The sequence below is a fragment of the Thunnus maccoyii genome, chromosome 11 (assembly GCF_910596095.1).
Source record: "Thunnus maccoyii chromosome 11, fThuMac1.1, whole genome shotgun sequence".
NCBI classification, from domain to species: domain Eukaryota; kingdom Metazoa; phylum Chordata; class Actinopteri; order Scombriformes; family Scombridae; genus Thunnus; species Thunnus maccoyii.
In genome coordinates, this window is record NC_056543.1 from 15,114,091 (window position 1) to 15,136,120 (window position 22,030).

The 22,030-nt window shown below is 40.6% G+C and overlaps 1 protein-coding gene across 1 annotated transcript; it reads left to right on the forward strand.

The window, feature by feature from the left end:
* Nucleotides 1-479: 479 nt before the first annotated feature.
* vwc2l (von Willebrand factor C domain containing 2 like) lies at nucleotides 480-18,328 on the forward strand. The gene is made up of 4 exons (XM_042425713.1): nucleotides 480-961; nucleotides 4,975-5,073; nucleotides 10,528-10,657; nucleotides 17,725-18,328. The coding sequence occupies exons 1-4, from the start codon at nucleotides 548-550 to the stop codon at nucleotides 17,874-17,876; spliced, it is 795 nt and encodes a 264-aa protein (XP_042281647.1). The 5' UTR covers nucleotides 480-547; the 3' UTR covers nucleotides 17,877-18,328.
* The last annotated feature ends 3,702 nt before the right edge of the window (nucleotides 18,329-22,030 follow it).

Consider the following 22,030-nt stretch of genomic DNA (forward strand, 5'->3'; position numbering starts at 1 on the left):
GACCCCACTCCACCCACTTCGGATAATGGATATTTTAACCTTTTCCTCTGTTGTTGAACGTTCATTTATTGCTGCTGTTTTGCATGGAGAGAATAATGTGTATTTGAACACCCCCCGTACCACCACCACCTCACAGGCGCGCACATATAGACTACATGCTTCTGTTATCAGCAGCTTTATTTTCTTTCAGAAATAGTGGCATACGTTTAGTAGGGTATAAGAAAGAATTCCATATGTATCTGGAGTTATAATAATGTGAAAAGAAACTTGATAAAATGATGCCCATGAGGGCAATTGGTTGCAGCAGTTGGATACAGCAAAGAAAATATGCCTGAGAATGAAACGTATTGGAAAGGTGATGTTTACTAGTTTCTAAGGTTGTGTAAAACAGCAGCAGTAGAGTCATCATCCATCATATCATCTCGTATTTTTTCCACTGCAGCCCATTTCCTCAAGTGGTCATGATGATGGTGATGATAATGAAGCACAGGACGGATCCGGAGAGGATACCGGGAGCCTAGGGATGAAATCCACACAATCTTGTTGAATGTGGATATCGATGCCGCGGCGAAGGATGGGCCCTCTCCTCTCGGCCGCCTTCGTCTTTCTGCTGGCCCTGGGCGCCGTGTCTCCGGCTTCGGTGGGTAACCCCGAGGATTACGCCGCGGATGAGGCGGAGCGGACCGCCGGTGAAAACATCGTGTTTGATGACTATCGGGGGAAAGGATGCGTGGATGACAGTGGCTTCGTCTACAAACTCGGGGAGCGCTTCTACCCGGGACACTCGAACTGTCCGTGCGTGTGCACGGAGGACGGGCCTGTGTGCGACCAGCCTGAGTGCCCCAAATTGCACCCCAAGTGCACTAAAGTGGAGCACAATGGATGCTGCCCGGAGTGCAAGGAGGTTAAAAACTTTTGCGAGTACCGGGGGAAAACGTACAAAATTCTGGAGGAATTCAAGGTAAGATCTGACAAGTATCCAACATAGATCTTTTTTAAAAATCAATCTTCATTTCTCACGTTTTTATGTTCAATCAGCTGCTTCAGTTTACAAAAACCCAAGTCATGGCAAAATTCTACCATTTAAAAAAGTAACATCAACATTTCCAATATGCATCATATCTCCTGTCTCAGGAGTAGCATTTATGATGTTTTGAGATACTGTTTCCAGTCACATTGCTGACATTTAAGCTTGTCTTCCTGTATGATTATGAAATCATGTGTATACACTAAGATCACATTTGAACTTATTTTAGGGCTAAGACAGTGCCCAACTGATGCTCCTGAGATTCAGTCAGTCTCAATCAATGAATCATTTTGGTCAATGTCTGGATGCCACTTAAGCAACCATCTTACATAGGAGTCTGTCTGGGCTGTTCATTTGTCAAAAAAAATCATATAGAATCAGATGAACACCCCTTACTAGACTTGCATGTTCATGACAAATAATATAGGTGAATCCATTCAAAAATAATGTAAATTTTAACATCATGATGGTGTCATTTTGTTTGTCTCATGGGAACAAAGGCCAGATTTAAGGAATATCAAGTGGATTGAACACCTACTGTTCACATTGCTTTTGGTCTTGCAACTTGTTGACAGCAATCTTCTTGATGATATTTATTGTACAAAATTGCAAAAAAGCAGCACAGACCTGTGGCGCAGAGGGTTGTTAGGGTTCAGGTTAGTGAGGCTAACGTGAGTATATACATAATAGTAAACGTATAAAGATAAAAATATCACGAAAAGGTGTTTATTGGCCAAGGGCATGAAGATGGCTGCTTCCTGGAATGATGTCATCCCCCTCTCTCTGCTCCCATCAGCTGAACACTCAACCAGCATCACTAAACAGACAGATGCTAGACAGTATTTTAATACTTTGATTTGTGGACAGTGAGTAATTGCTGGAAGATCCAGTTTCCTAGTGTCTCCTGCAAAGGGAGCACTGTTTCTACCCATAAGACCGGTGTCTTGGTGGTTGTTACAGAGCATGACATTATTGTCTGATTAGAAATGACACTAGGAGCATGACAACTACAGTCTGTGTTTAAACTGTTGCTGCCCGTGAGGAAACTTCCTCATTCAAATTCCTCACAAGTGGATTGGGGCTGTAAGTGATTAAAATATGGTATGACAACATTGTGACACATTGTGGCCTATATGTATATACAGTAACAGTCAAAAGTTTGGACACACCTTCCCATTCAATTGAATGAGTATACTGTATGATCTGGAGAGATTAGTAGGCAGGAAAACAACATCATATGAGCCCAGCATTCGCCAGGAGAGACAAGTCCACAAACCTGGTTATATGATGACATGACTAATTACATATTGATTTTTCGAAACTCTGTTGTAGATACAAAACAGAGTATTGTTCTAAAACAAAACAGCTGCAACTCTCACCACAGATTTATTCGGAAACAGATTTCGGTGGACAGTTCAGAGAAAGCAGACAGTTTTTCCAGTTTAAAAGATTGAAAATAAGCAATGACAGCTCTGTGAGTAATAGGTTCATCCAATCAGGTGCGGGAAGGATTTATGTTGATATGTCAGTGAAGAAGAGCACTTTCAATCATCTATTTTGTGCAGCCAACTTGAAAGTGTACCTGTCCCTCAGTGAATGACTGTTAAGTGTTGCCAGCTCACAATGAGGGAAGCTTCAGTTACACAAAAAAAATTGATTGGTGCAACCTTAAAGTTAGAGAAAGATCATGATGATTGTTAAATAATAGAAATCTAAAGGTTGGCTTACAGAATTAGAGGAAAACAAATCTGAGCTGCCTGTGTTGAAAACAAACACATATATCAAACTCTTAAATCATTTATGCTGAATAGTTACATATGAACATAATCTGCAGCAAAATCCAAGCAGATAGCACTATATAAAGTCCTACTATTTAGTTTTTTATTGCAGATTTCCCTGCAGTTCTGACTGGTATTTGGGTCTGACAATTCCCCAATTACTCCCACAAACCCAAGGTCCCCCAGAAGTAAATTGTGCTTCACAAAAAAAAACATCACAACCTGGCTTGATGTTAGTCATCAGTGTGAGGAATGACTGCATGTCTCTTTGTCTACGTCTCTTTACCTGCTATGAAAGGCTCTAGCAAATTGTCTTGTAATTTATAAAAGGTTTGGATTCATCATGACTTCAAAGCAAAACAAAGACACCTCTGCTGGGAGATGTTGGAATATGTCACACCTCTGAATATTAGCATGTCATGTCACATGAAACAAATTGAAGCAGGCAGGTGGCTACACAGTGAGTAAGCATCACTATTAACCATTCTGCTACAGTTTATCTCTGCATTTTTTTTTTTTTGAAAAATCTGACAAAACCCAAATGACCAGAAGGATAATAAATAAAATTTAAAAAAAAAAAAAAAAAAAAACAAGTGGCCTGGCATTGTCCATTCTAAGCTGCTGTTTATCTTCACTGGCATGTATCTAGTACATGCAGCTAGATAAGCGGAGAGTTACAGAAATGGTTTTCCATTGTTTACAAGGATTTTTAATCCCCCTAGTAGGGTCCACACTATTATGCTAGTGCAGAGAAAATAACTTAATTAACTAATCAGGCAATTGCTATAAGAATCAAGCAACAATAATTTAGATATGCAATTAATCGTTTAAGTCATTAATCAAGCAAAACTGTAATATATTGCTGGTCAAATGTGAGGATTTGCTTCTTTCCTGTTTTATATTACGTTAAAATGAATGCCTCTGGGATTTGAACTGGTTTTTATTCTTTTATATTAAATGATTAGTCAGATTAGTTAATCAAAAAATAATAATCTACTAATTGGTAATGGAACTAATTGTGTGTTGCAGATCTAGATTTTGCACTGACTTTAAGAGCTTGACAGTGATGTTGTTAATAAGGTCTGTGTGGTATTTAAAACCTGTTAAACCATGTCTTTAATTGACACTGATTGGTGTGTTTGCACATCAGACAACATCAAGCCAAGTCCTGCATTGGGATGCAAGCCCACAGATTTTGTTGGGCCACTGTGAGTGCATAAGCAGTTGCAGTTTGATGTGGGATGAAGTTCATCAGTAGTGCAGCTCACCTTGACTGGAGGACCCGGAGAGGGAAGGACAAAAAAATATTCAATTGTCCTTATTGATTATCTCAATGAAAATGACATGATAGAAATAAGGTGTGAAATACCTGGTGTGGCCCCCCCACACACACACACACAACTAAGACCACAGAAGGTGCTTTAATGCCTCCTCAGTCCACATCCAGTGTGAAGGTTGGGTCTCTTCGGTGAGGACATCAAAGCCTCAGAACCCTGCAGTGTTCAAGGAAATCAAAGGCTGTCAGTATCTGGTATACAGACCCCTGTTTAGAGATGCCGACAGGTTAACCTTTGGCGTGGGCCTAATTGGCATTTCCTTTGCAGAGATCGTGCTGCATTGTGCAGATGCAAACATTTATATTCAGTAGCAGATGATGGCGAAGAAATGCAGAGACACAGCATCTCCACAAGACAACAAGATATATGCGACAGTTTAGAGCTTCTGGGATGTCTAAGTTTGAATGAAGAATTATTGTAGGTGCACAATTTAGCAACACTTGATTATTTCCCTGTTCGTTATGCTGAATATCCCATCATGCCTAGGTTAGTTATTAGGTCCAGAGTAAGTAGTGTATGCAGTCATCGTCATGCAAGTGGTAATTGGCATTCATTCAACAGAAAGCAGCTGACTGCTGTGCAATGTCAGCCTGTCATTCATTGAATTGAATGCTGGTATAACTCATGCGTCAGCAACCTGACAAAACAGTCTAAAGTACATTTCCCAGTGCCAACTTGTCCACTAAAGTATTTACTTTTAGCAAAATAGTATTTAATATGATGTTGATTATGTAGGTGTAGATTTACTACAAGTGGGTGTATTTTCTACTTTTTTGTTTTACTGCCCTGTGAGAGTCGTGCCACTCAACCTCAGTAGGTGTTTCACCTACAGGGTTCCCCATCAGATGAGGAAGGGACCAGTCCGCCCAGCATGGCTGCCGGCGTGCCTTTGGCCTCAGCGCAGCTGCAATCAAGAACCAGGAGATATAGGGTGAGTTCAGATCCCAGATCGTCAGGCTAGGGCTGGGATGTGAACTCAAATGTGAACAATCCCGTCCATGCTTCCTGCGATCCCCCTAGGGAAGGGATGCAGAGTTGAAATAGGGGGGAGAGCTCCAACATTTTCAGTAATGAAGATACACACAGTAGGTTTAACCATCAGACTGCCTTGAATAGTTTCTCATTTAATTTGCAAGGAATATACCCGCTGAAATGTGAAGCCTTAACACTTCATTTCCACTCACCTATTCAGTGCAGTGCAGTTAAGGCCTATTACTGAGGAGGTCTTCAATGTTGAGGCAATTTCATTTTTTAGAGATACCAAACTGCACCTATAATAGATACAAATAATAGAAAATGCATACAGAGCTGCCTACACATTGCACATAACAGTAATTAGTGACTCTGCTTTGCAGCACTGATACCTATGAGACAAAAAGCAGTTGAAAATGATTGCTCAAATTGATTTTCCTATCCAATATGCCAGAGGCAACAAGGGTTCTAATTAGAAGATATTATTAAGTGCAAACAATTAGGCCACAAAGAATTTTCAAAGAAGTTTTTCTGATTTGAACTTGTACTTAAATCACCCTTGTACAAATATCAAGAGTGTTTTTAGCATCCACCTCCCCTCATCCTCAAGTCTTGCCTCCTCTCTCTCTCTCTGTATTCCCTGACCACCGGTAAAATATTGTTTTGACTTGGACAACAGCATCATGCAGTCTGACTGTCAACCCATTCCCGTCACTCCTATTAACCGCATGGGTGAGTTTCCTGTGACCCTGTTGTCCAGCCTCGAAGTATTTTACATTACCATTTGCCCCGCTGAAGGTTATTTGACTATTCATTGCTTCCCTGCCCCGTCTCCATTTGTCTCAGAGTGGGAATGAAAAGCATGACAGCCGATTCACTCTGATACCCAGCCAATAAGATGGGGACAACAGGAGACTTTTCTTCACCAAAACATCTGGCAGCACGTCTAAATCCGCTGCTGGTGCTCTATTTTCTTTTGTTAGTCTGGGCTATGGCATGACTGATCCTCTTCACGGTAGACCTCACACAAAAGGACGCGCTGAAAGCACCAGGCACTGCTGAATACATTGAAGGAACCTTTGCTATGTTTCATAGGTACATGGAGTAGTTTTCTATTTCAGATTACATTTTCAATATACTTGTACCTATGAAGCATCTTCAGGCTTCCACCAGAGCTGCTTTAGAGGCCAATCTTTCAGATTAACTTGCAGAGAAATGCCACTTCAGCTTTGAAATTATTTATTTTTAAAGGCCAATTGTCATAGTGAATAAACATTACCATCTCTTATAGCTACAAACAGGAAAAATTGACCCAGTCATTCAGTTTGTACTTTATTACCACTGCTTTCTGCCGATCAGGAAACACCTCTAGATAGGAAAACTCCCAACCTTGCATACAATACGTCAAGAAGCCAGCTGCTCATTTCTTAGACAATAATAAAAAAATGAATGTGAGCCAGAGACAACAACAATAAAGTCTTACTTTGTTGTTTCTGGCTCACATTCATATTCAAAGATATTGATTGCATCGTCTCAAACCCAGTGAATAATATATGTTAATTCTTACGTTGAGTGTAATTTCAATTTCTTCTTACACTTCACTAGCAGCCACTGTTTTAAAATATACACTCGCTAGGGGAAACAAATTATAGGTTTATCAGATTTAGTCATGCATCACTAATGTGTACTTTAAGGACTATATGATGTCTAATATTCTCCTTCTCTATCTTCTAAAGATAGTAATATGCCTTATGGGAGAAAGGGGATACTGTAGCTGTGCCATTTGCAGATTCCAGTGCAGTGAAAGTGTGTTGCCATTTAGAGCAATTTCCTCTCTGTATATGTGGCAGCTCATCACATATTAATCAAAATTGGTGTGAGCTGGATCCTTACCATCCACTTAAGTAACTGTCCCACTCCTGAAGCAAGTTTGTGTTTGTGTTGTGCTTTCTCCCATAATTACAGTAGCTACTTCGAGCTGACATGTAATCGACCACCCACTGCTAAGCAAAGGCTCTGTAAAGGAAAGTAATGTTATGTTCTTAGCCTGTTACTTCTATTACCAGCAGAAGCGGTAATAACATTGCATTCACAAAATATTGATGCATGCTTTTGTGTTGATCTTGTTCTTATCTGTTTTTGTATTTTTTGTTTGGAAGGTCACCTGACCTAAACTTTGTGGAAAGATCTGTTTCTGTGCCAACTGAGCTGTTTGAGCAGTTAAGAATAAGATTGGTTTCTGGCTGCAAGGACTCTGCTGCATTTTGGTTTTAGTTTTTCTATGTTATCAGCAGTAGTGAAAGATAAGAGCATCAATACAGTTCATACTCCCCATTTATTTTAACTAACTAACTACTGCATAATGTGAGTTAAGGACATGGCAGACAGTGATGAGGAGCCTCAACAAAGGTGTATCCTACTTTCTATTACGGTACTCCAGCTGGCATATTTGGGTTTTTCAAAAAACAGGATAAGCACCTGTTTCTGACAACAAAGCATGATGTTAACATCAAACATTAACTGGGATTTTTCCCAAAACCTGATCATAACTGAGATACTATGTGCATGTAAACACACTGAGTGTGTTTGGACCTCCATTTGAACACTGTAATATATACAAAGTATGCAGCTCATTATTGTTAACAAGTGTTGCTTCAATTCCCTTATGAGAAATATTTATTATCTTAACTAAACCTGGGAACTTAGGTTTTTTTCTCCTGCTGACAGTGTCAATGTGAAGTAAGGTGTAATTGCTCTTATATGTTGCCCAAGGTTAAAATACCTAATTCTCACTCAAACCACAAAGCTCGTGGAGAGCAACGCTTAGTGAGCATTATATATTTAATTACTGGCCCCGAGACCAAGCAGATATTCCTATTGGATACACATGCAGAATTGTAAACCTGAATGGTAGCCATTACATCATGAATACAGATTGTATGTGTCAGACACAGCCCCATTGCTCCACTGCTGACCCTGAATCCCACTTTACCAGCCCCCCTCACAGATTAAGCTTGTCAGGTTGACAAAATATAGCCCATCTTCCATATGTATGACACAACATCTTGCTGGTTAATTGGTACATTTCTGTGTGAGCGCTCAAACTGACAGAGAGAGATGACTGGTGTTTAACTCTGCAAAAGAGACATATTTTTGTTGCGGTCTGTTTATGTGAGAGCAAGTGTACTTCTTGTGTGGGTAAGATATGTGAGAACTTTCTGACAGGAATTTCTAATCTGAGGAGAGTCGAGTTTTAGATGTTCAGGTCATCTATAGGCAGTTATTAGCTAAAGTGCAGCTGCAAGACAAAAGGAAAGGCCTCAAGATGTGTTTTACCGCAGAGATGGCAGATCAAATAACGTGCAACATAGTGAAAGAGCAGAAGAAATTATCATTACCATTGCTAAGGGTGTTAATCTTTAAAAACATAGATACAGAGCAGAGGCTTTTTATAGTAGGACACAAACAAGTTACAGTCGTTGCCATGCATATATTGCAGTCACTGGCTCAGCCCTTCATCATTTCCTTGTAAGGAAGCTGATCTTTAACAAAGTTTACTGATATCTGTCTGTTGTACTTTATAAAAATCATAATGGTTTCACGTTATGAAACCATTATGACGCATCACAGGGAGTATGTATCTGATTAACAGTTGAGACAGTTTAATACTTTTCTGCCAGAAGGAGGGAAATTGGAATAATGGGAGGTAAAAGTGTTTGTGTCTGAATTTTCTTTCCTTAGAGATCTAATGTACCATTGCAACAGTTATACTTTTCATTTCAACATAATTTTGGAGATCTCATTCTATATAGAGATTGTATGAAGTTCATGTCACCATGCTTAACATTCTACTTTCCATCTCTTAATGTTGCTCATAATCAATTTGTGGCTGCAGTGCATCCAGACTACCATAAATTCCAATAAAAATACAAGCCTGACCACTTCCCATTTTGTGTCATTTAATGCATCCTGGCAAAATTGGCTGATAAAAGTCACATTAAAGCATCCAGTGTTACCATAGCCTTTTCACTACTTTTCTCACACAAAACTGGATTATGAACCTTGGAATTGTCGTTATTGCTACTATTAAATTGTACTACTATCGATGGAAATATTGCAAACTTGCTCTAACTAATGCAGTCAGGATAGTTGATGGCATAATGACAAAAAAAAAAATCATAACACCAAAGCACAACAGTCAGTATTGAAAGGAACAGATTGACATTTTGGGAAACAGACTTAATCACTTTCTTGCAGAGAGTTAGATGAGTAGATCAATACCACTTTCATGTCTGTACTTAAATATATAGCTGGAGCCATCGGTTTGTTAGTTTCGCTTAGCATAAAGACTGGAAACAGGGGGAAAAGAATAGCCTGGCTCTGTCCATACGTAAGAAAATCTACTTACCAACACCTTTAAAGCTCATTAGTACACACTTTATCCCTTGTTTGTTTAAATAGGGGTTAGGAGCCAAACTATGTCTTGGTCGTGACCAGTAGTGTCTCAACTGGTCACCTTCAAGAGTTATTTTCAGAATTTTACTCACAAAGTTGTTGTTTTTATAGATCAATTGATATGCATTTAAATACTGACTGCTGCAATTTGGGGAACATTTTTGGACTAAAAATCCCTCAAATGGATGAAACCAACCCAGTTTATTATGACTCATCTGAACCACTTTGTTTAGTCACAGTTGTTGATCTCCAAATACATTGACCTGCCTACCAAACAAATCAATCTTCTATCACTTCATTTTATAAATTGCAAAAGAGTTATCAATATGAAGCATGTAACCCCTCTAAGGTTAGTAAAGAGTACTGAGTGGGTGCAGTGAGGTCTCCAAAAGACAGTTTACTGTGATGAGCAGAAAGAAAATCTAATATGATGAACAGTTGACCTTTCGTGATTTGGAAACAGTTTGTATTTTTCCACTCCATGTAATTGCATCACAGTTCATTTTCCGGTCAAAAGGCTTTGTAGAAGATAGAGTCAAGTAAGAGGCAGCAGCACAGAGAGCTGCATAGCACTGATTTACATGTTGCAGAGGTGGTAAGATAAGCCTCTGGACTGTTTCCTGAGGCAGGCCAAAGCATAATGCAGCAAATATCATCAACACCACTTTATAGACTCCCTTATTAGAACTGTAGAAGTCAGCTACAGGCTGTTTGTTGAGATGCAACTAGCCTAATAAAGCTGGCTTGTTCAATAATTTATTAACTTGTTTCTTTGTTTATCAAGATGGTGTGAGATGCATATAATAGGGACGTTTTTAATTGGGAAATATCATCAAAAATGCATATAGGAGCAGACTGTTTCCTGTACTGATCATGTAGAGCACACACACTCATAAAGGTGAAACCTACTGAATCATCTAACCCAGATTCTGTGTTTCTTTTCCCCCTCTGCCCACAGCCGTCACCCTGTGAATGGTGCCGTTGCGAACCAAATAATGAGGTGCACTGTGTGGTGTCCGACTGCGCCGTCCCAGAGTGTGTCAACCCTGTGTACGAGCCAGAGCAATGCTGCCCCATCTGTAAAAACGGTAAACACTCATCTCTTCTGGAATTCAATGCACACTCCTCAGAAGTCATTAAATTTTCATTAAACCAATGACGGCAAGCTTATCTGTGGTATCGCCATTTGATGGCCGCACCTTTAGAGGATGAGGATGTAATTGATGTTTTATGAATTAAAATTATTACCTTGGGCCCGTTGGACACTAATGAGCAGTACTAGTTTTAATTATAAATGACACACTAAGCAGAGTAAACATTAGCTCATTGATTAAAGGCATGGTAGGAGGGACTAATGGGTCCTCAGAGAGCCTTTTATCTCTCAGTGCCCTGACACCCTTGTCACACACAGCCAATCCCTAAATTAGAATTATAGGATTCCAATGGTTCATTGGCTATTTACAAGGCGAGGTGGGAGATTTCCCTTTGCAAGCACCAATCCTGAGGGACAGATGGAGCTTTATGACTAAAGTACAGTAACTGCTTGTCTGGAATGTGATCCTGGATGGAATGACAACAGCAACGCCTGTGAGACAAGATCAGGAGTACAGTCAAAATAGATTTTATTTTGCCATTTTACATGGCTCACATCTAAGCTTTGGATAATTAAAGAGCTGAAAGAGCTGGCAAAGAAAGTTTTCCAACAGAACTCTAATAAGTACCCAATAAACAAGAGTGTAGTTCCATGAATATGCTTTGTTATTGCATTCAGTCTTCTTATTATGTAGTGTCAGTCCAAAATTGGAGGAACTGTTTATGAGTATCCCTTCTGAAAGAAGGCAAAACAAATACCCTGAAATATTTTTTTCTTTTTCATTCTAGTGGTTGATCTATAAATGTGAAGAGAGGAATTTAGTTTGAGGCAGACCATTTCACCACACAGCTACCCACATTTTCTTTCACACTTTCTCTCATTTCCTCTTTATTCTCCTTGCTTTCTTTTATTCCAACGCACCCACCCACACACCCACACACACACACACACATTCACACACGCACGCTAACAAGCCTGCAGAAGCTGCTAGGAAAGAGCTAATCCAGGCTGACAGGACACAGTGACACCCTTGGCATTTCAGGGTAGGCCTGTCGTTTCTAGGCTCCCCAAGGGTGCCAGGTCAAGCTCTGGCAGCCAAATAAATCTCTATGGGAGAGGATAGCTGAGGGGTGTGGGGAGAGGGCAATGAAGTAAGGCTGCTTAGCTCTCATTTTTGGCCAAAGGACAGAGGACTGTGAAAGGAAGACATCCACTTATGTGCTCCAGTTAGACATGCAATCCGTGGGAGACAGCCAGATTTGTCTTCTACTTAACCTGCTGCAAGAGTTTGGTTTCCAAAAATTATTTGAAATGAGCACAACACTTTGAAAGTCAAATGTGTTTTGTACACAAAAATTGGTTCTCACCAGGGAAGGATTATAAGAAATAGACTGCAGTTAGTTGGTGTGGCGGTTGTGGTATATGTTTTAACCAGGAATTATGCTTCTCCAGGCTGCACGTAGGTGAATGCGACCAGGGGTTGCTTGGATGCATTCACATGGCTGTTTCTTTTATATTTGTATGTGGTGCGCTTATGTTTATTTTCAGACCCACCTCCTGACAAGAATGTATTCAACCAATTAACCTGCTTGACGTGCAGGTCCATAAGACACATTACTGAGATTTGGAAGGTGTGTGCGATGGCTCCTCTGCAACCTATGATTACTCATAACACCCTTCTCTGCTTAGGTTGGCAGAGATGTATAATTCCAGCCTAAGAGTATCCACATGGCAGCATTGCTTACGGTGAGCTAAATGCTAATGTCAGCATGCTAACATGCTCACAGTGACAACAATAACATGCTACTGTTTAGCAGGTAATGTTCACTATTTTCATCATCTTAGTCTACCATGTTAGCATGCTGACATTTTCTTATTTGCACTGAACACAACATACAGCTGAGGCTGATGCATGAGTTTTGCAGGTATTTGGTCATAACCAAAGTATTGGACAAATTGAAATTGCCTGATGATGGCGCTAGATGAAAAGTTTGGGGATCACCAAAGTCATTAGAATTAAGTCTCTGAAGACAATAAATGTGTGTACAAAATTTCATGTCAATTCATCCAATAGTTCTTGAGATATTTCAGTCTGGACAAAAGTGGTGGATCAATTGACAGATCAACATGACATACCTGGAGCCATGCTGCTAGTGTGGCAAAAATGCCCAAAACCTCAATCACAGTATAGCCACAAACAGCAATGAAAGGGGTTCAAGCACAAAGGGCAGTCTTCGACTCAATATCTTAATATTATAATATCTTCAGAATTTGAAAACATGCCACATGGTTGGCAACTATGAAATGGCCACCTGGGGATTCAAAACCTGGACCACTGTATTCCCAGAGAAGGTGACTTACTGAATGTGCCACTGGGGAGACATGGTTTCCACACACCTTCAAACAATTTGAGGCAATGCCATTACATGTGCCAGACTGGGGAATTGTGTCTGTTTAAACATAAAACGCTCATAACAGTCAAGATGTTGGTGAAAATATTATAGAAAAAAATCACACACCATTCTGCTGGTTTCAGGTGTATTGTCAAATATTTTGGCGGAATTTGTTGTAAAATTAGATGAAATATTGTGCATACATTACAAATTACAGTGAGATATTGAATATCTCTGTGAACCCAACATTTGACCAATCTGAACACCATTTGAAACACTTCATATCTACCACATAGAGAATGTCTGTTTCAATTTTTGTAGCATTTGAATGAAGACTTGTGGAGATATAGATGCTAATTGATTTTGCATATTTTGATAAATATAGAGTGGACAGACTTCTGAATTGACCATAGGTTGCAGTGAGGCAAACTTTTGTCACAATTCAGTGGATGCACTGAAAAAAATTCAGCTCTGTGGGACGTACGGATGACTTGTTTTGATTTTATGAAGTTTGGAATGTGAAGTGTCTAGAAATTTAGATTTGTTGTGATAAACCACACTAACTTCAGTCAGTCATTAACAAATTTTATGCATTGACTGAGTCATCACCCTAGATTGTGCAAACCACATTTCGTACAAATCCATGCAGCCTTTTACATGATATCAACTTTTCACATTTGTGGCACCGCCTAGTGGCAGAATATCCCAAGACTGCATAGCGAAGCTCTGACCTAGCATCAAAACACGCGCACCAAGTTTGATTATAATCGCTTAAGCCAATTTTGATTTAAATTTCCGAAAAACTTTTTTTTTTTCCAGCTTGGTCTAGACATGCTATGTGCCAACTTTAATGCTGATAGCTCAAAATCTGTAGGAGTTGCAGCGAAAAAATAGATTTGGACAAAATTCAAAATGATGGAAAATCTATCCAGGCGCAAATGGGATCTATATCTATATCTGAAGAATCTATCTTTATCTAATGGCCAAAAGTAAAGTTCGTTGTTATAGTGCCTGGCAAATTGGTATAATTTTTTTTTTTTTTTGAGTAGTGGGTGACATTTCCAACATATCTGCTGAGTTTGGGAGCTGTAGCTGTACAGTTTCTGAGACCCAGATACATTTAGGGCAGAAAAAGGAGAAGAAGAGTCCTAACAGAGACAATAGGATTCCAGCAGCTTTGCTGCTTGGACCCTTAATTATTTTAATTGGCCAACCTTGAACAAAGTTTTGCCTACAACTGAAAAAGTTCCTCTAATTTCAGTGAACAGTTTGTGGCATTATTGTCACATCATCCTGTTTAGTTTCACAGATGAAGAGGCCTATATGGACTACTATATGTCTACTCATGTCACATTATACACAGTGCTGTGGTTAAAGGGGTTGTTTCATCTCCACACTACATTTGCACTGTTCTGGCACAGGTTAAAGGTCTGGCTAAACCCATTCATTTTGAGATAAAGTAATTTAAGAAAAGTTTCTGGGTTGTTTACATTTTGTAACCAATCAGAAATGTAAATCAGTGGCCTCATTGCTAAGGGTTGAAATGTTATTGAGGAGTGTTTTGGCTAATTTGCCAATTCCGATTCCAAATGCCATTAATCATTGATTTGGAGGTTTAAAAATGTTTGGATGCTTAGGTTAAATCTAATTGAGATGTGAACATTTTTAAACAGGATTAATGGCCATATTTCAATGTAAAGCAGGTCATAACTACATTTCAACATCTAAAAAACATCTTATCTTGACAAATGTGGCCTGCTTACAACCTTGACGCCTTCTAATCTACAAATAACCAGAATGACATGTTCTATGTACAAGCAGCAGTTTTTTGTGGATTAAGAAGTTTTTGGCAGGTGAATCTTTATGGAAGCTGTTCTTACCTCTAAGCAAGAACCATGATCGACTGTGAGCCAAACAGATTGTAATGAGTCCTAATATGCATTCACTCCTTCAGCTGTAGTCAGGAAAGGTATGATGTGCCGAGACAGTTGTTACACAGGACAAACATTTCTGACTTCACCAGATTTTATTGACCATGAATTGATCACAGGCTTGGACGGATGACCGTCTGTCCTTCAAGCTGTGACAGGTAGCTGAAACTGTGTCCTTGTGGCTCCAAATCTATCTGGCCATAAACAATCACACTTGGCAGCAGCACCAGTCACCCTCTTCCCTCATCAACCTCTACTGAGTTTGTCCTGTAACCTGTGCCAGCTGTCCAGAGGCAGATCAATGAGAGTTAAGACTTGGCAAGCGCTTTCAATGTCTCCTCTAAGCTCAGATCAAAGGGCTTTTATCAGGTCCGAATAGACCATGGGACTCATCTATGCTGAGGCAAAGGATGGGGATACTAGGTATCCAACAGCTCCCTTTGTCAGTGCCACATTTATTTATTGCCTTTTGCACCTTATTTTCACTCATACACACTGCAGGAAATTGAACTAAAAGAGAGTAGGACAAACCTCTGAAGCCAAAGTTTGTGAGATATTGAAAGTTCTTGTAAATGTTTGTTGGGGGCCAACCTTAATTTGCCTATCTTTAGGCTATTAAAACACTTGGTTAAGGTTAGGTAAAGGTCGTGGTCTTGGTTAAATACTGAAAAAGTCAGGATGACTTTTTTAATATTTAACCAAGACCATGAGCTTTACCTAACATTAATCAAGTGCTTTGAGTTGCCTAAACATAACCATCAACACATTAATGGGCCATTTTCACAGTATTCATTTTGACGTGTCATAGAAGGAAAAGCACTGGTCTAACTAATTAACGATAACAGTGTTCTATTTAAGTGTCCTAGTAAGCCATGGCAGTGTGACAGTTATCTAGCATGCACAATACCAGGACCCTTCAAAGTGAAGCAGCCAAATGGAATTCAGCAATCATTCATTTTATTTAATCTCACCTGCTTTTCCAACTGCGACATGTATACCTGGGGAACAAAATTGTAATACACTGAGAGTGACCGCTCTGCAGATAACATTTTTTGTTTGCAGCGAGCAGCATCAGATACATTCAGTACAAACATTTCTTCATTATGTTAATAAAAAACCAAATCCGGATGGCATTATGTTTCCCACAAAACTCTTTTCAGGCAGAGAGTTGATGAGGCTACAGAGATTGTGGCTGAGTGGTGTTTTTCAAAAAGCACTGCTCTTTAATGCAAATGTGTAGTGTTGAATTGGGTCCACGGCAAAAACAAGCAGCAGGAAAAGAAAAGCTAAAAAGGGTATCTTAGAAGCTCAAATTGGCCTTTTTCAAAGCAGACTTTTTGACTTTCCATAGCTGGAAACGCAGGTGTAACTAATAACATTAACAATGGCTTTGTTCTATTCAAGTGTCCCAGTAAGCCGTGACAGTGAGCCGGCATGCACAATACCATGACCCTGAAACTGAAGCAGCTAAATGGAACCCAGCCATCATTGTTTTAGTATTTACACCTGTGCTTTTCCCATACTGGCCTATACTGTTCTCAAGTCGAGTAATTGTGCAGATTTGCATGCAGCTGGCCCGTGTGCCCAAATGCATCCTGTTTAACTGGGCTTTTAAGGACGACAAAGCACAGTTTCACATTGCTAGCTTTAAGTTAGCCTGCACTAAATCAAATCCACCTGGACACTAAGATGTCCATGAATATTAGCCATGAAAGCTACTGTGTCTTCAAGAGTTATGAGACATATGAGTTTTTATGACTGCTCATAGAGGAGTCTTGAATCTGGCAGGTTTTACGGAGCTGAATACTGAGAGCGATCCAAAGTCACCGTCACACCAATTGAGCTGCTGACTGCTTAATTTAAATGATTAAAACTGGGGCGATTTCCTGGCACCTTCTGGCTCTTTTGTCTGAAGAGGTGGAGGTAGAGATACATTGCCCCAAATCATCCCAAGGCAGGGAGAAACAAATTATATGTAATAATTTTATGTGATATTTACCGATACTGAATGCACTGCATCCTCACAAAGATAACAGCGTTTTTGGCTTCCTCGAGTACAGATCCAAAAATGTACTCAGGGTAATCTGTCTCTCTATCTGCTGAGATGATCAAGTACATGAGTGTGAGGTGCTCCCGTGGTACAATCAAACACATTTTAGAATTAAAGGAACCTCAACAACAAAAGGGATCAACAAAAGTAAATCCTACAGTGTTTTAAGGATAAATCAGATGTCAAAATTAATCTGACTTCTTTATTGTTTTAGAAGTCAGCACAGCGTGTGTGTGTGTGTGGAGCGAAACTGTGTAAGGAATTGCTAAGGAGTTCTGTGGCCTTTTCATACAGACTGAAGTGATTAACACCATCCTCCCTACTGCCTCTCAAAGCAGCTTTCTCTCTCTCTTCCTCTGTCTCTCTCTGTACTCCAGCCTCTCTGTACTGCCAAGCCAGCGCCTGGCAGGCTTCTCTGCTCGCAGCGCATTAGGATGCAAAGCGCTCCATGTCGAGGGAGAAGGGGAGACTAACAAAAGCGCTTTAGTGTTGCAAAAACAAGCCCATCGGTGCATGCCCGTGAAAAGATCTGTACGTCTGCTCTGACTCCCCTAACTCCCTGCAGCTCTCTGCATCACTCCACCACCCCTCCGAAAAGAGAAGCTCTCAGGAGAGCCACATCCATTTCTTGTCGTTCTCATTCCTTCTTTCCTGTCTTTCTACCCTTTCTTCCCTTCCCATGCGGCAGGTCCAAATTGCTTTGCTGGAACAACGATCATCCCAGCCGGAATTGAAGTAAAGGTGGACGACTGCACCATCTGCCGCTGCCACAACGGAGACTGGTGGAAGCCAGCACAGTGCTTGCGGCGGGAGTGCCTCAACGGCCAGACGTTGTCATAGAGAGACTCCGCCGGGGATGGTGGAAAAGCTCAGGCAAGGCCCTGCCTACTGCACCATTTTGTATGATTGACAGGGCAGGAGCACAATTCCTAAGCAACCTGAGAAAGCATAGTATCACAGAGATGCTCTCACAAGCTTCACACAAACACAAATATAGCCACTGAGAAGAAGACGGAACTTGTCTCAAGGCTCTTTCCACCCTCCAGTTTTAATTGTCCTATATATTTTCAGAAGTTGACTTGCTTGACTTGCTGCTCTCACACAAAAAGTTTCTAAGCTTTTTGAACTGTTTCCTAACCATTGGCAATGTGAATTGCTCATGTTGATTTCTGTATGTATGTCATCAGCTTGTTGTATGTGTCTCCTGTCACAATCACATTGATGTTGTAAAATTCCAACAGCAGGTAAACAAACTGTAAGCACACTTAACGGCGCTTTTTTTTTTTTTTTTTTGGTCACACAAGGATTGACACTAGTGACAACACTGCATTGGTGTGCTTGAGTTTCACGACTTCACCCTAAGAGCTTGTTTACAAGATGCACATCACACACAAATGTTTGTGTTTTCATCAGACTTTTTATCGCTATGGCAGGAACTCACCTCTAACACAAATGATGCTACTGTCAATTTTATAAACTATGAAACTATAAAATGCAGATTTTATTGATTATCATACCATAGTTTTGAGTGGTGTCTCTACACAATAGCAGCACGGACTAGTTAAGTTGGAACTGTAGCCGAACTGCAGGAAAGGTGGTAGCAGCAACAGTGAGAAGTAGTTTTTAAAGTATTCCACCGTAAGACAAGTAGGTGTTAAATTCTGCAATTCTGCATCAAAACAGCAACTTTTGGGCAGTCCCTTCCAGCTTAATTGTCGTTATTGTTTTCTGTCAGAGGTCCATATCCTCCAAAATATTCCTACCAACGAACTGCTTGAACTTGCTATCAAAGCAATTAGCAAGCCAAGAGCAGCCTGCTTTAATTTCCCTTAATCAAGGAGTATTCTGTGATAAATCATCCAGCTGGGTGCTTGGCACTGCCGCAGCCTGCATGCTGGGCACACTCAATAAGAACCAGCAGACAAAAGGGGAATCTGCGTATGCCTAAATGCTTTTAAGCAGCATTCACATGCATGTTGTCCTTGTGAGCATACAGTACCAGTCAAAAGTTTGGACACACTTTCCCATTCACTTAAATGAGAAAGTGTGTCCAAACTTTTGACTGGTAATGTACACAAGCACGCTATTCATCCACAATCTCACAGGCACAGTGTGTCGATCTGCACCCAATGAGGTACTTAAACCTATAAGGCTTGTTAAGATACAAAACTGTTACATTGCCCCACTGCTTGTAGATTATGTAATCTATTTCAGTTCCTCCCCTGTGTGATTTGTCTGAATAGCTCATCCAATGTGATGTGGCTATAGCCAGGGATGTAACATAGAGACAAGCAAATGTATTGCTTTGATATTTTCCCAGACCAGAGTGGTCCTCACGTGGTCCAGAAACTGCAAGAAAAAGCATCCAACCAGGGCCCACGACACAATGTTTTTTGAGATGATAAATACTAGTCATTAATTCAGAGGTGAATTCCAGTAAGCTCATGCCATTCATCACTAGAATTTTTTCCATTTCCAGAAAATCCGTTCCTGTTAACCTTTTATACCCTATTCCTGGGTGGTGATGGATGGGCTGCTTAATAGCAGCTCCCAGCACTTTGTAATGAGACAGAAATGAACATAGGATAAAGACCAATGACTAAAGAGGTATATTACCTTAAAAGGCACTAAAACTAATTTTTGGAATAATCTGCAAAGTCTGCTGCATAGTGTGGCGCGGCAGCACATGGGTGATGGAGAAATCACAGAGTTGAAAAAAATGTGGGTGAGGTTCAATCTTAGGTTGTGGCGATCGAGGTTCAACAATGGAGCTCAGGTCATTTTCATCATTAAGCTACAGTGATTTAGTGTCTTTCAATGTATAAAGACAGACCTCATCTATCTGGTTTGTGGTCTGCAGTCTCATAAAACAAAACTGACATCTATGGTTTGTCAATTACAGCCTCAGTACTCCAGACATTTTAGGATTAATAAAGCTTCATTCATCTTAATTACTCTTAAAGCCAAAATTATTTTTCAGCCTAGATAGATAGATAGATAGATAGATAGATAGATAGATAGATGTACTTTATTGATCCCAAATTGGGAAATTCTTGTGTTACAGCAGCAGGTTATCCAGGCATTGCACAGTAAATACACAGTAAATATATATATCAACACTAGAAGAGAGAGAGAGAAATATATATCTATAGAAAAAATACACACAACAAATAACAAAATGAAATAACAATACAAGAATAAGAAAAAAACCCAGCATACACTATAAATATAATAAAATATAAACATAGAATATTATATACATTTGACAAGTGCGCAAAGTTGTTGAAATTTTAAAATGCAATGAGGTAGAGTAGGAGTATAAAGATGTGCAAAGTCACCATGAGCAAAGTTATTGAAGGAGCAAAACAGAGTGGAGTTTGGTTGAGACAGACTATAAAGCTGAGAGCTCTGAGAGTTCTCTGTTAGACAGATGTGAAGTGTTGTAGAGAGTTATTGCTTTGGGCAGGAAAGATTTCCTGTATCGGTCCTTGTGACAGCGAAGCTGAACCAGTCTGTTTGAAAGTGCTCCATTGTCTGTCCAGTAGGTGGTGGAGAGGGTGGTCAGGATTATCCATAATGGATAACAGTTTGTTCAGTGTCCTCCTCTCCACCACAACCTCAAAGGTGTCTGGTTTGCAGCCAATTACAGAGCTGGCCTTCTTAATCAGTTTATTAAGTCTGTTGTTGTCATCGGCTCCAATGCTGCTCCCCCAGCAGACTACAGTGAGGTTCAGTGCACTGGCCACAACAGACTGATAGAGGATTTCCAACATTTTGCTGCACACATTGAAGGATTTCAGCTTCCTCAGGAAATAGAGTCTGCTCATCCCCTTCTTACATACAGCCTTGATGTTGGTCTTCCAGTCTGTTGTCGATGTGGACGCCCAGGTACTTGTAGACCACCTTCACGCCAACATCCTCTCCCAGAATACACAGGGGTTGTGTAGCCGTCCTTTTCCTTCTGAAGTCGATCACCATCTCTCTGGTCTTAGCCACGTTCAGAAGCAGATGATATCTTCCAGACCAGTGTACAAAATCATCTACTAGTGCTCTGTACTCTGTACTCCTCCGACCCATCACTTATACACCTAACAACTGCAGAGTCGCTGGAGAACTTCTGCAAGCAACATAACTGGAGTTGTATTGAAAGTCTGAGGTGTAGAAGGTGAAAAGGAAGGGAGACAGCACAGCCCCCTGTGGAGCTCCTGTACTATTCTCCACCATTTCAGACAGAGCCTGCCCAATCAGACAAAGTGTGGTCTGCTTGTCAGGTAGTCGGTAATCCAGAAGATGGTGGATGTGTAAGCCCTCATTGTGTGCAGCTTCTGCCTCAGTAGCAGTGGCTGAATGGTGTTGAATTCACTGGAGAAATCAAAGAATGTGATTATCACAGTGCAGCTGGTTCCATCCTGATGCGAGTCAGCTGGCAGCAGCAGGTAGATGATGGCATTGTACACTCCCAGATGAGGTTGGTAGGCAAACTGCAGAGGGTCCAGTGATGATTTCACCTGTGGTCTAAGGTAGGCCAAGACCAGCCTCTCCAGCAACTTCATCACATAAGATGTAAGGGCAGCTGATCGATAGTCGTCAAAGCCAGATGGAGTCATCCTCTTGAGAACAGGAACAAGGCAGGACATCTTTCATAGCACCGGTATCTTCTCCTGGTGCAGGCTCAGGTTGAAGAGGTGTTGCAGAATAGCAGATAGCTGGCTGGCACAGGTCCTCAGAGGCCTGGGTCTGATACCATCAGGCCTGCAGCCTTGCCTTCGTGGAGTCTCTCCAGCTGTCCCCCAAACTGGCCAGTAGTCACTGTCAGGCAAGCGAGGGTGCTCATCATCTCATTGGAGGAAAGGCACTTCAAAGGTGGGGAGTATGGGGCCAAGGAGCTCACTAGGGGGGATTGAGAGGGGAAAGGCAAAAGCACTGCAGGCAGTGGGGGTGTGTGGTGTGTGGTGGAGGAGACAGTTGAGGGCTGTGTATTAAACCTGTTGAAG